Source organism: Cyprinodon variegatus, unplaced genomic scaffold, assembly GCF_000732505.1.
Source record: "Cyprinodon variegatus isolate N-32 unplaced genomic scaffold, C_variegatus-1.0 Scaffold668, whole genome shotgun sequence".
NCBI classification, from domain to species: Eukaryota; Metazoa; Chordata; class Actinopteri; order Cyprinodontiformes; family Cyprinodontidae; genus Cyprinodon; species Cyprinodon variegatus.
This window is the reverse complement of record NW_015151121.1, coordinates 381,473-395,097: the sequence shown is the minus strand read 5'-3', so window position 1 is coordinate 395,097 and position 13,625 is coordinate 381,473. Positions and strand designations below refer to the sequence as shown.

The following is a 13,625-nucleotide window of genomic DNA, read 5'->3' as shown; positions in this document are numbered from 1 at the left end:
ATCCTGCATGCATAGAGAAGACCTTCACTGGTTGAAGCTTATGGCAGTGTGTTAAAGGGATAGCTCATGATTTTTAAAGGTGGCAGTCCTGTCAAAACTTTATTAGCAGTTAAGATCTTTGCAACAGACAACTTTCTGAGTTTATCTTGCAGGATAAAGTTAGGCTTGAGAGAGGGACTAAAAAAATCAAGCAAACATTTCCCCTTAAAGTTCTCAAATCTCTAAAATGTAAATATTTTTCTCTTAGTATGTCTGCAAGTAACAGCCATTTATAAAACTAATAATGTTGGGGTTTTTTTCCAAAAAGGAGGAGGTGCACCTCTGATACTCTTCCTGTATGAAACAAGTAACATTTAAAGAACATTTCAGTCATATGGTAATAAAATATGTAAAAAAAAAAAAAGATTAAATAGTGTTCAATTGAACAATTATAATAAAGTTACTTTTTAAGCTGCTTTACTAATTCGACTATTGTTACTCTGCAAGTTCGAAGTACACAGGAAGTCAAATAATGGGGCACAGTCTCCTACCCTTTATGCTAATGCCTACTTAGTAAGTCACTGTGAATAAAAGCGTCTGCTAATGCATAAACATAAACCTCAGTTCCATGTAAAAAAAAATAACATGAGCTTCTGGGTAAGAAAAAGCCAGATGTAAACATGTCAATGGTCTTAATGTTCGCATGGAATTGTGACGATTTTAAAACTGGAAGAAAGAACCTCCTTTGGTCCAGCCATTAGCATTAGGCCAAACAGATTTATAACAAATAAAGACACCAAGATGATTATTTACCGTAGCTACAATGTTATCTTCTTATTACTGGAGTTGCAATAAATAAATAAAACTGACCAAATATCAGGAGCTGACCATTTTCTTTTACATGGTTTTGAATGGGAATCTGCAGGTAAAACACTAAAAACTCTAAACTTATTCTTAAAATTAATTTAATTCATTAATGAAACTTCCATTTCTGGTTACATATGCATCAGCTTATGTAACATCTCCTATCTATTCAAAAGATGCATCAAAACAAAGCTGATTTAAGTGATGAACATTTGTTTTGAAGGATAAATTGAACTTTGATTTCCTTATTTGTTGGTTGAATTTCAAACTACAATGTCTATATATATAAAAAAAAAAACTGCAGGACATATTTTAGCTTTGTTTGAAAAAAGAAAGAAAGTCAGAATGGGCCAAACACAACATAAAAGACATAACCTTAGGTTTTGACAGAGCCACTTTTTAAAATAGCAGAACTACCCCTTTAACTCTTTCTCACATTAGCAGACTGTATTTAAAGGAACATTTCTCTGGCATTAGGGAACCAGATCTCTTTATACCAGTATTGCATTACACCTGTGCGGTGTGTAGAGCAGTCTATTAAAAGTGCATTGTGATGGAGGGGGGGTGCATGGCCAGTTTATGCTATGGTTGTAATGCCAGGTGATGGAGGGGGGGATGCTTGGCGCATGACAGCATGTAAACAAAAACCAAATGTGGTGATTACCATGGTGACATATTCCATCCAGCTTGTAGAAATAAAGAAACATCATCTGATTAAGAAACGGCAGCGAAAATCCCAAACACCTTTTAAAAAAGGCACTAAAAAGAGCGAGGCTGTCGCAGTGTGAGCAGAGCTCCTCTTGTTTTTCACCGACTCGCCACAGGCCTGCTGCTGCTGCTAGGAATCCGCTTGTGTAATTGCACACACAGCGCGGTGATGGTGGCTGATGTTAGACATTACCACAAGGTCATCCTTCGAAGGGACCCTGCGATCGCGCATAGGGGCCAAACCGCCTGACCTGCCTTTCACTTGTTTACATCCTTTGTATTGGCTCAAGCATGGCCGCCGGATTTCTTCAGACGCAGTAATAAATAATATGGTGTTAATAAAGTCGGAATGGTGCAAAAAAAAAAGAAAAAAGAGAAAAGGATAAATCATTCTGGGTGTGCGTGGAGGTAAACAGAAGCGCGCTTCCCCTCATTGTTCCCATCAGAAGCGGCGAGCCGTGATTATTTTAATGCTGATGGAAAATGATTGCCGCTCATAAGGGCTTCAATAAAAAAGAAAAACATCCCCTCTGGATTTAAAGCGCCAGGTTACAAAAAAAAAAAACAGATTTCTGTTCATATTCCCACCCGCTAAGTTTTTATTATTATTATTATTATTATCTCTAAAGCTGAGGATCAACCTGCTTCCCCATGTTCCCACATTCACTCAGGTTTGTGCGTCTTTCCTGCATCCCCATCTCTTACCTCCCGTGTTTGTGCGCTTGGTGCTGCTGGCCTCCGTCGGGGTCTCCAGTGGTCTTTTACGCGAATCCGGTGGGTCGGACTCCATGTGCGGTTGCTGATTGTGATGGTGAGGATTTGTGAAAATGCCGTTTTGCTGTACAGCTCCGCCGGCCATCATTTTCGAGATCGCTCTTGGATGCTTAAGCTGCGTCTGCGCTTAAATCCCCGTGTTTTTTTTTTTTTTTTTCCTTTTCTTTACGCAGCGCAGCCGTGCGGATGAGCCCTGAGTGAAAGCGAGAGCGCTTTAAGAATGGGGAAATACGCCTTTTTTCTTACGGACGGGAGCAGGTTGAGCTGCGCGTTTTCTCTGCGCTACAGAGAGATGCTGCGCAGCGAAGGAAAGATGGTCTCAGAAACGGAGAGGAGGAAAAAAAAATCCCAAAGCTCTGCAGATTAGCTGTCCTGCGGGAAAATGTAGAAAAAAAAAAATATTTTTTTATCTTCCAACAACCTTCAGATATGCGGGTTGGATAAGTGAATCATTCCGCTGCAAGAAGCTCTCATGTCCGGCAGAACAGGATGGTGGCGCTCCTGGCGAACAATGAAGAAAAACAACAAAAAGAGAAACAACAAAGAGGAAAAAATCAACTGAAGACTGGGAAATAAAAAAAGAAAAACTGCCGGAGTGATGATAAAATATATTTTTTTAAAAATCCTGTGTTTTTTTTTTTTTTTTAGTGCAATATGTCTCTCCTTGTCCTGTCCTGGCTCCAGGCGTTTAATAGAGACACCCCGGGGTGTCGCTGGGCGGTGAGGGTCCGGAGACGCGGAGCTGGAAGCAGACGCGGAGAAAGAGACGTTTTGTTCAGTCGGTGAAGATGCTGCAGTCCTGCGTTCAGAGCATCCCTCCTCTGACTGGCTGCTGGAGGAGGCGCAGGGAAACGGCTGACGACACAGGGCCTGCTGATGCGTTCACGTCTGCTCAGAAAATCTGCCTTCTTAACCTCCTAAACCTTCATTAGGGCCTATACTGTCCTGTTTTAAGAAATATTCACGAGTTTGATACCAATAAATGACATGTAAAAAAAATTATTTTGTGTTTTTAATAAGAAACAAACAAAACAATAAACATCTGCTCCATGCTTTAATAAGAACCACATACAGCTGCATATCAACCAAAATGTTTATTCACTTCAGCGTTTCAACTCAGGCAGTAAATTCCTATTACATTTAGTCACCAAACTCCATTTTGAACCAACAAACAAACAAATTATATGAAAAGTCAAGCTCAAAAAGAGTCTCAATACCGATAAATGATTTCTAATATATAAAGTTGTTATTTTATTGCTAACTGGGAATTGTTCAGCTGACAGTCGGTGACAAGAATAGTAAGTTACAAAAGATTGGTTGGGACATTGAGTGAAAGGAAAACGTGTTGCATGAAAAAGCATGACTTGCAAATTAAAGGCGGAAAAGCAGACTTTTGTGTTTCAAAAGCACTAATTAAAATACCAATTTCCAGAAGTTTTTTTTATTGCTTGTTTTGTTATTTTTTTCCAGAGAAAAAAACTTTGGAACTATAGGTCCTAGAATCTGTAGGAACACAGTAAATGTTGCAGTGTTAAAGTAACACTTTGAGAATACATTTGGTCCCACACTAATTCAGAGAGTGACCAATCTACTCTTTACTTTACTTTACTGTGAAGGGTGGAGAGGAAATTAATTCAAGCTGCTTGATGGAAACCCAGTGTGGTTGATGTCCAAAGTCAGCTAAATCATCTATAAGGAAACTTTAGAGCACCTACTTTCTTCTGGTCATACATTTTATTTGCATGTTTATTGTATCTTCCAACAGGACTAGGCAATTGCATACACTGCCAAAAATTGCAAATTCTGCTTCTAGGGATTAAAAAGACACAAACATCAACCCCTTAGAGTAGGGTTAATGTTTATGTTGACCTTTTTCAACATTACATTTTCTGCAGAAGCCTAAGGGTCAAATTATTTGATGCAGATGAAAGAAAACACAAACCCATCCGATGAACTATTTTAAAAATGGGTCTCCCTCCGTCTGGATTGACAAATTTCACTGTTGCAGTAATTAATGCAAAATGAGAATATGTAAAACTGCGTAAAAAGTTATATTTGCGGGTCTCTTAACAAGTGTCTTATTTTCTATTACACGTGAACGCATCCTGAGCGAAACCTTAAGAACACAGCGACGCCTCCTGTGGGACGCGATTGGCTGATGCCGCGTTTCTCCGATGAAAATATCAGAGCGACATATTCGTCCGACGGAGGTCACGTGACAGAGAGGTTTGGAGTTTGCAACAGTAGCGCCAAAATGCGACCAGTCAGACTAATGTTGGATTTAGGAAGATCTGCAGCAGCTACCTGCCAGGAAACAACTTCAGGCGCACTTGTAAAATTGCACGATTAAAAGCAGGTTTCAGAAAGAGGGCTTAACCTGTTGAAAATGAAGACAATGAATCATTTAATGAGCAATGAAGAAAAATCAAAGATAGACACCTGATGTTTGTTGTTGATTGATCATGTCCTCTGGCATAATGCCAAAACCTCTGACCCTCATGTCAGGGTGCAAACAGCACGGTCATGCATATGCACAAACAAAATAATGAAATCTTTGAATGTGATGGCTTTTTTTTTTTTTGCATTGGTTTGATGCTCAGAAGCGAATGAAACGGCGCTCATCCAGCATGCATCACCTGTCCCCCGGCTGCTGTATGACCCACCTGTGTGCGCCGCTCCTGACATCTCTGCGTCGCTCTGCAGAGGGATCCTCCGGCACTGTGTGCTGTCTCAGAGAGCTATACCCGCCTCAGAGTTTCTCCCTCTCTCTCACACACACAAATACACTCAGGTCCCCAGCTCTTCCCTGTCTGTATCCGGCGCTATACAGATGCTCTATAGAACCCTCTCAGCCTCAGTGATGCCTCCTGTTCATTGCAGTCAAGGTGACATTGTCCTGCCTGTGCACGCGCGCACACTCACACTTACACACCCCAGTCGGGTACAAAGAGCATTTATTCTCACACCATTTCGCATCGCCATGAGAAACACACTGTTGAGTCTCTCTCCTCAATACGTGGCAAATCCAAGGCAGATGGATTCCAATGTGAGGCAAATTCTGCAGCGCGTAAAAACGCAGCCCAGACTCAGAGAGTCACCTGGCTGCAGGAGTGCAGCATGCACTTTCAGTTTGACACGTGCAAAAATACATTTGGCGCTAGGTTCAAAATCTCCTGGAAGCTCGGAGATTTTAAGGTCCCACATGGCGGGTTCATCCACATGGAAAAAGTGAAGTAAGCTTGTGAGCTGTAAAGCACACAGAGCTGCGGCATTCTTGAGTTTTTATTGGGCTGGAGCAAGCAGATGTTAGTGAGAGATTTGCTTTTTTGGCTACGGACACTGAATACCCCTAAATATGTTTAAAACTTTGAAGATATTATGCAAACAGTAAAAGGCCAGTTTACAGTGATAAGTCAGTTTTCCCACTATGTCATAATTTGCATGCAAAAAGCTTCAGTTTGGCTAAAAGCAAATGTTTTCAGGGCTTCACATAAATTTCCTCCCCATGGAAACAGTCAGAAGGAGGACACTCCTCAAATGATGGATCTTGCATTTTGGAAGCTAATGCTGGAATTCCCAGTCCAAGTCACCAGACTGTTATAAAGAGATGAAACACCAGGCAGGAAAAGAAGAGTGATATTCAAATGAATAAAAAAAAAAACACTGGAGCAGATTTAAGAAGCCACCTTATCTGACCCTCTTGTGTCTATTGTTTCCACTTTATAGTTTAAATCGGAAATAATGTCAAATGTTGAATAAATGCTTCCAAACAGCAGCACCATGTCCCATTTGCTCCCCTGTGGAATCGGATAACATGAAGGTTCACTCTAGATTCGCAGCAGCTAAATGGATATTCAGGGTGTAAACAAAAGTCAGCTGTTATGACTGAAAACAGAGGCTTCTGGCGCCATCTGGTGGTAGTCTGCTGGAATCGTAGCGATTGAAAAAGACATTTCTGAATACATTTCCCATTTGATCCCTTAGAAATAAATAGAGTAGGACATAGTTGCAGTTTATGAAACCAAACAAGTCCTGTGTAGCAGCAATCTCCAGCCTATGGATGGGACCTATCCTATACTATCATGTTAAAAATAATCTTGCAAATCTTTGTTCTACCCAGAGAGTTCTCCCTGTTCGGCTGTTCTACAAAACAAAGTCTCTTAAGACAGGGGGCTTCAAAGTGTTCAGCTAAACTGATGGAGAGATGGAGCAGGGACCCCCTAATTATATGTATTGTATGAAATTGCATTATATCAAACTGGTGCTATAGTCACTCTATTACAGATGGAGTTATGTAATGAAAGTAATTTCTCCCTGGGATGATTAAAGTATTTCTGATTCTGACTCCTGGTTGATGGGACAGGTGTTGTGGATGAAATGGTGCCCAGCTTGAAAGAGCTGCTATGTGTCGCTGAATGTGTTCATTGATGACTAAAAGACATCTTCTGCCTCCATTTATCTGTTTACTACAGTGTGTTGAATTCATGTTAATGTGGATTTAAAGACATTTTAAATTAGTGGAAAAAATTGCAGGGGGGAATATAAAAAAAAGTCTAAACAACCAAATCTTTTGCAACCCCCATGCAGTACCTCCTGTTGAAGACCTCCGTCTTAAGACCATCCACTCAGAAAAGTTGGTTCATTTCCTCTGCTGGCTTGTTGGATGTCCTTAAGTGGCCCTATATAAACTTCTATGAACATCAGACACGTTTGAATAAAGCTGTTAGATCTTTTGAACCTAACTGATTGTCAGCAGGTTCCCCTTTTGGCTCAGATCCTTCTTCAAAATGACACCCTGTATCGATCCAAAAGGTAAAAGAGTAAGCCTGTGATTCCTCAATAACTCCAAGCGTACTTAGAGCTCCAACTAAGCCTGGAAATGAGGCCATGAGAACCACACACAAGAACGCAGAGTGGAGGGCAACTCATCCTGAGAAAAACCTGACTTTGTAATGAGAACCAGGAAACAGCTCCTGCTTTAGCGATGCCGCAACAGTTCTTAAAACCTCAAGATCTAATAGTCCCACAGAGAACTTGACAGAAGTCCTCCACAGATTCACCACAGTGTCATTTATCCAACTTTTAAGCTTCTCCCCCTTTTATATCTTTCTCACACTGTAGCTTTATTATTATTTTTATAGATTTTGTCTGTGTTAAAGGCTGCACAGTCACTGCTATTGTTATAGTCCTGGGTTAATTTGGTAAACAATACTTTTTTTTAACCTGGAGTTACTCAAAAGGAGACTATTAGTGAGTTTATTGACATAAATTAATATAAATATTTAGACGCTCATACACCAGAAAAGGACGTATAGTTGGGCATTACTTATGATGAAAAAAATGGGATTTCTATTTATGGAGATTTCTTCCCCCTTGGCCCTGGATAGCAGTTGGGGAATGAAAACTCAAAACAAATGCGTGTCGGAGTAAAATCTGCTGCAACTACTTACATAGCCATCAGTAGATTGTAATTAGACAACACTTTCTGCTATTTGAGTATAACTTGTGCGCCCCTCCAAAGTCATCAAATTCTACATAATCGTTCCTCAACCAGGAACTCATTAAATTATAAGGCAAAAATCAATAAAGGGAAAAAAAATCAATGCAAAGTAGTAGGCTTGGCCACTCAGTGAGATTGAAAACAGAGCGATGTGATGCACGTCTCCTTTTTTAGGGATTGCCAGATTCGCTCGTACCACCTTATGGAAGATTTGTGTGTGAAATAAAGACAACCTGAAGGCAAGCAAGAAAAATAGATTGCAGTCCTGCCTTTTTATTAGAACTTCATTGCTTTCAGAGTCGGCACACGGTTATTTTTAGAAAGGACCCCTGTAGTCTGCCAGCTGACTGTAGAAAATCAATTTTGTGATTTGTGACTGAGATATTTTCTAAGACAGACACAAAATGTAGTATCTGAATTATTTAGTGCTATATTAGAGCTACACAGTCCTGTTAAATTTTTATAAAAATCAATATTTCATTCTGCTCTGTTGTCATTTAGGCTTAAAAAAATTGTGAATCGGCCATTACTTTAGTAACATAGAGCAAGAAAGTAAAGCTTTATTTATATAGCACCTTTCAAGGTGAAAGGAATTATAAAGTGCTTGACCAAAAAAAAAAGAAAAACTTATATTAAAGGCCAACAGCAAACTATGCATTACCAATTAGAGGAACTAAAAAAGAAATATAAGGTTTTTTTTTTTTACAAACTTTTAAAGGAGACACCAATTTCAGCCCACTGGAGGAGAGTTCCATAAACTGGGGGCCGCAAACTAGAAAGTGGCACCATCAGAAGCCCCTGGTCACAGGACCTCATCCCAGGATGCAAAATCCCTCTGATATAACCATGTGTGTTTCCCTAAAGAGCTCAGCAAGTCAGTACAAAAAAAGTAAAAATAACGCCAGTGAAGACGTATCAAGATCGGAGTCACATGTGTGAAAACTTGGAGGATTTTTCTCAGAAGCCTGGCTGCACCATAGCTACTGTAAAAGCTTGTATCTGTTCTAGGGAGGTTCTGTTGCCAAGAAGTGTGCATATGGCATAGTATTAATCCACACAGGAGAAAGTGAAAGCAAGAAGATTCAGTTTCAATTCAGAATGTAAGAGAAAATGAGCTTCGTTTAGTAATATTTCCAAGTATTAATTTAAAGTTACAGTAGCAGCCATTTAAAACGGCTCTTACCTGTCAAAAGCCAGCCGATTGCCAGTCGCTGGAGCGACCCCCTTCTTCTCCTGGGCGTGCACATTATTTTACTCTGACTCCACCCTTTCACTGAATCACAGGGTCTGACCAGGAGAAGGAGCTTCTCTTTAGATCTTAATAACATGTTCATTCAAACTAATGCTCTTCACTCTAAACTAGATACAGTTATTGATTTGATTGTGTAACTCATTCTTCTTGGATTTTGAGGCATCAAGTTTGATTTAACCTGAACTAAATACACGTAGAAAGGACCCGAAACAAAGTTTTTTAATTTCTCTCAATATGTATATATTTATTCATGGCCTGCAGGTAATTTTTTTTGTTTGATTCAAAGGTGAAATGCGCTTTACATGCAGTCAGAGCACGTGATCAAGTCCAGGTCCCCGATCATCACATAGTAGCTCACTGGTGCAGTAGCTAGCACTGCTGCCTTGCAGCAAGAAGGTTGAGGGTTTGAATCCCAGCCTGGGATCTTTCTGCATGGAGTTTGCATGTTCTCCCTGTGAGTGTAGGTTGTCTAAATTATACTTAGGTGTAAGTGTGTGTGTGAATGATTGTGTGTGAATGGTTGTATTGTGCTGTGATGGATTGGCAACCTGTCCAGGGTTTATAGAGTTTGTAAGATGGGAAATAGAAATTACTTTTGAAGTAAAGTCAAATGATATGTAAAAAATCTAATTTGGTTATACTTATATTTCTATAAAAAGATAAATTCTTGTTAATTTAGTTAAAAGTACGGTAAGTATATAAGGTTGGTCCAATGTCAATATATTAGTTTAGTTCATCAACTAAAATGTTCAGAAAATCATTTGGAACAGGGCAAAGATTTTAAGTTGTGTCAAGTGCAGTATTATTGTTTACATCAATATAATATAATCAGGTCATAAAACGCAATTAAATTCAGATTTTGTGAAGTCAAATATTTTTAGATGTGATATCTGGACATCATTTTTTTTAGTTTGAGCAAGGTTATACTTTTTTCCAGTGTACAAATCATGACAGAAAGAAAATTTTAATACAAAGATGTCTAAAAAAGGAATCTTAGACCAGCCAAGGACCAGCCAAGGACCCATCGAGGAAAGTGGGGAAATTTTGAATGGCTGCTACCATAAACTACAATCCAACATTATGCCAAAGTTCCTCCTAACAAAGGATTTCGCCAAAGAACCTAAGGGTCCAAGTCTCTTTCATCTTAGACCATACATTGTTTTCTGGTGAACACATCATTCTTTTTAGTTTTGTCTTTGTTTCATTTAGAGGTGAGCTTCCATTTGTGTAATTATCTCTGACGGAAACAAACGGGACGGCTGTAAAGATGAAAAAGAAAAAAAGGTAGGTTTATCGTAGACAGATGGCAGTGGGGGTGAGGTCGAATGGGCGAGCGCTCATCACCTCATCAAGTCTGGTGGAGCTTTGTGAGTTTTCACATAAATGTTTAGTGTTCTGTGTGTAAACTGCTGTTTTATGGGTCTGCTGGTGTGTATTTGCAAATTCCAAAGATTGATGCGTCCTCCGCTGACCTAAAACTGTTTGCTTCTACTACAGTTGCTTTAAGCCACACTGGAAAACAGCCAGCCGACTGCGTGGATAGATGATCACAGTGTTTAGTTTTATTGGAGGTCAGAGGAGAAAAGAAAGGAGGATAATCAGCAGGAACAGGAACGGACTGATCCCATAAATCAAATGCACTTGTTAAATTGATAGTCAACAGTGTGATTGCCTCTATAAAAGAAGGTTTTTTTTGTTTTTTTTTGTTTTGGCAACTTGTTTCTTAAAGGTGAGTGAAGCTTAGTCCAGACAGTTTTAACAACATGTTTTTGAACAAAATAAGTCTAAGAATAAACCTGAATGGAATGCCATGAGAGAGCTGTGCAAAAAACATCTGCAAGCTTAAATGAACTAAAGAAAAATGTTGGAAATAAGGTAAACATTAAACTACAGGAATTATTTTGTTTTGCAAAGGACCATGGGCTGGGCCGTCTCACACATTTCCCCATGTTTTTGATAATCATGTGGATGAGTTCCACTACCACCCTGGGAATTCAAACATTTCTATGATCGCTTGTTTGCTGTTTTGCTTTTCTTCCACTGGATGGCGCTATTGTCCAGATTTAAATACTGGTTTCCTGAAAGTTCCTCAGCCTCTGGATGTGGTTCTTTTTTTTTCTCTGATAAATTTTAGTGTATAATTTGCTTTAGACTTGTATTGGTGATTTAATTGCTTGTAGTTTTATTTATTCTGCATAGGAATATAACACATAGGCCTTTGTTTCTTCTGAGGTGTTGACTTAAAGAGTTTGTTTTTGCCTTGTTATTCATTGGGTTCCTTCAGTCTCAAATATCAAATGCTCTTTAGTTGTTGCAGTAAAATTTCAGAACATATTAAAAAAAATCATGTCCAGAGGGGAACGTTTCTGTTTGTTTGTCATCTTTTTAACCCATTTCATCGTGTTCACGCTGAGTGGGCGTAAAATCCTTCTCTGGCTTTTAATAGACTAAAACAGGGAACCAACAAATTTACCATAGGAACCAGGGTTTGACCAGTGTTCTCCACTGGGGAATGGAAGAAAAGATTGAAACAAACAAACAAACAAACAACCAACAAGCAAACAAACAACTAAATAAGGCAATAGCTCTTTTAATAGCATCTCTGGCTATGCAGGCTGCAGATGAAAACTGTGAACCTATCTCTTTTTCACTAAAGCTAAAAGTGCAACACCTTATTTCTTAGACAGAGGATGTAAAAGGTTGAATTGGTGCAATGGACCAATCTGTTGCAGTCTCTGTGCCAGCACATATCATCATACAAAATTGATTTAGAATGATGTCTTCAGTAAAGGACAAGTTCTACAGGGACACTTGCCCCTGTTGGCAAATCTAGAACCACCCTTGGTCAATCTGATGATCAGAGGCAGAAAACAAGGTCTGCATATAGCAAGGTGTGAGGTTCTGTATGGTTAATTCAGAAATGTCCTATATTACTTACTTAGAGATTCACTTCCATAAGGAAAGCCCCTTATCTTCAGCTACCACAGTATACTGTACATGTCAGATTAAATAATACTACTTATACTTCAGCGATACTATCAAGGTTACTTTTTTGTATCTCTTATACTATATTTGTTGGTTGTGCTGTTCTTTTTACATCTCTTTGCAGGTGATGAAGCAGACGGAAGATGTTTTATTGTCTCCTCTTTCTTTTATCATTTCTCCTTTTGTTCTGTTCTTCTTTTCCTGTTCTACATACATTGCAGTGTCCATATAATCTGTAATACTGTACCTGTACTGCTCCACTTGTGAAAGCAAAATCTGTTGGGCTCTTTTTGGCATCAAGACAATTATTCTTATTGCCACATCGCCAGACAGGACACTGTAAAAAAATAAAATAAAAAAGATATGTCCTTTATTATTACTACTGTATGATGAAATGCAACAGAACCACATAAAAATGTCAAACTCAGCCCACTGGAGAATTGTTCTGTTCTGCTCTGAGTGCTGAGTGCCCCTCCATGGGGTCTTTGAGGGGCTTGCGTTGGCTACCCCTGCATTAGGGTCAATTAAAAATTCAACTAAAAATGACGCTAAAAACGTTTTTTTTTTTTTTTTTTTTTTTTTTTGTATCTATTAGAGGAGTTTTCCTCAATCAGAATCAGCTTTATTATAACTGTGTGAAAAAAAAAACAAAAAAAATGAGACTGAGGACAAAATTACCAGTGTGACAAAATAGGTGATTTTCTTTCTTTGTGCCCATTGCACCGTTGGAGTTTTAATGTTGCCTTCATACTGAACAAAAAAAATCTAAACAACATTTTGCATCGATGTAACACAAATAGGCTTGTTTACCAGGACAATAAATCTAAGATTTTCATGTGAAGCTAAAATAGGTTTAACATTTGGATGCAGGAGCATCTATAAGCCAAAATTATATTAATATCTGTATCTAAAAATAAGAATTAGTATTGCTTTAGTGGTTAGAGCATTCTCTACTGATAAATAAACCAAAGCAATAATTACTGGTCAGCACATATTTTGAAGGCTGCAGAGCAGAATTAGGAGAAATGTTGTTTATAACTAATAAGACATTTATTTCTGTCTGTCTCACATATGATAGGATCTGTTTGTTGGTTCAAGCTCATGCTGTTTTCTTTGGACGTTCTACCCTGTGCCTACCAGTTTATACTGTCGCGCCCCAGTCTATGGATCTGATGGAAAAAAAACTTCCATCTTCTAGAAAAAAACACAGATCCGCTGAATATGAATATAGATCATTAGTCCTGAACTAATGTCCATTTGATGCAGACCAACCTAAATCATAAATTATGTTTATGGAGCAGTTGTCTGTACACACACTTTCAGACTCAGTTACATGTCATTAGCATTTTTTATGGCTGAACAAGATTCAAAATATAAGGACAGTGTGGTTTGAACATGTTTCTAAATCATGCTCTATCTATCTATCTATCTATCTATCTATCTATCTATCTATCTATCTATCTATCTATCTATCTATCTATCTGTCTGTCTGTCTGTCTGTCTGTCTGTCTGTCTGTCTGTCTGTCTGTCTGTCTGTCTGTCTGTCTGTCTGTCTAACTAACT

The 13,625-nt window shown here is 38.8% G+C and overlaps 1 protein-coding gene across 2 annotated transcripts in view; it reads right to left on the bottom strand.

Annotated features, from left to right (window-relative positions):
* The window catches only part of LOC107097063 (RNA-binding protein Nova-1-like), an 83,499-nt gene extending 80,548 nt beyond the window's left edge, over positions 1-2,951 (bottom strand). For both annotated transcript variants that reach the window (XM_015394042.1, XM_015394043.1), the window contains exon 1: positions 2,257-2,951. In XM_015394042.1, the coding sequence (XP_015249528.1) occupies positions 2,257-2,413 (157 nt within the window). In that variant the 5' untranslated portion in view covers positions 2,414-2,951. The remainder of the gene's footprint in view (positions 1-2,256) is intronic.
* Positions 2,952-13,625: the final 10,674 nt, after the last annotated feature.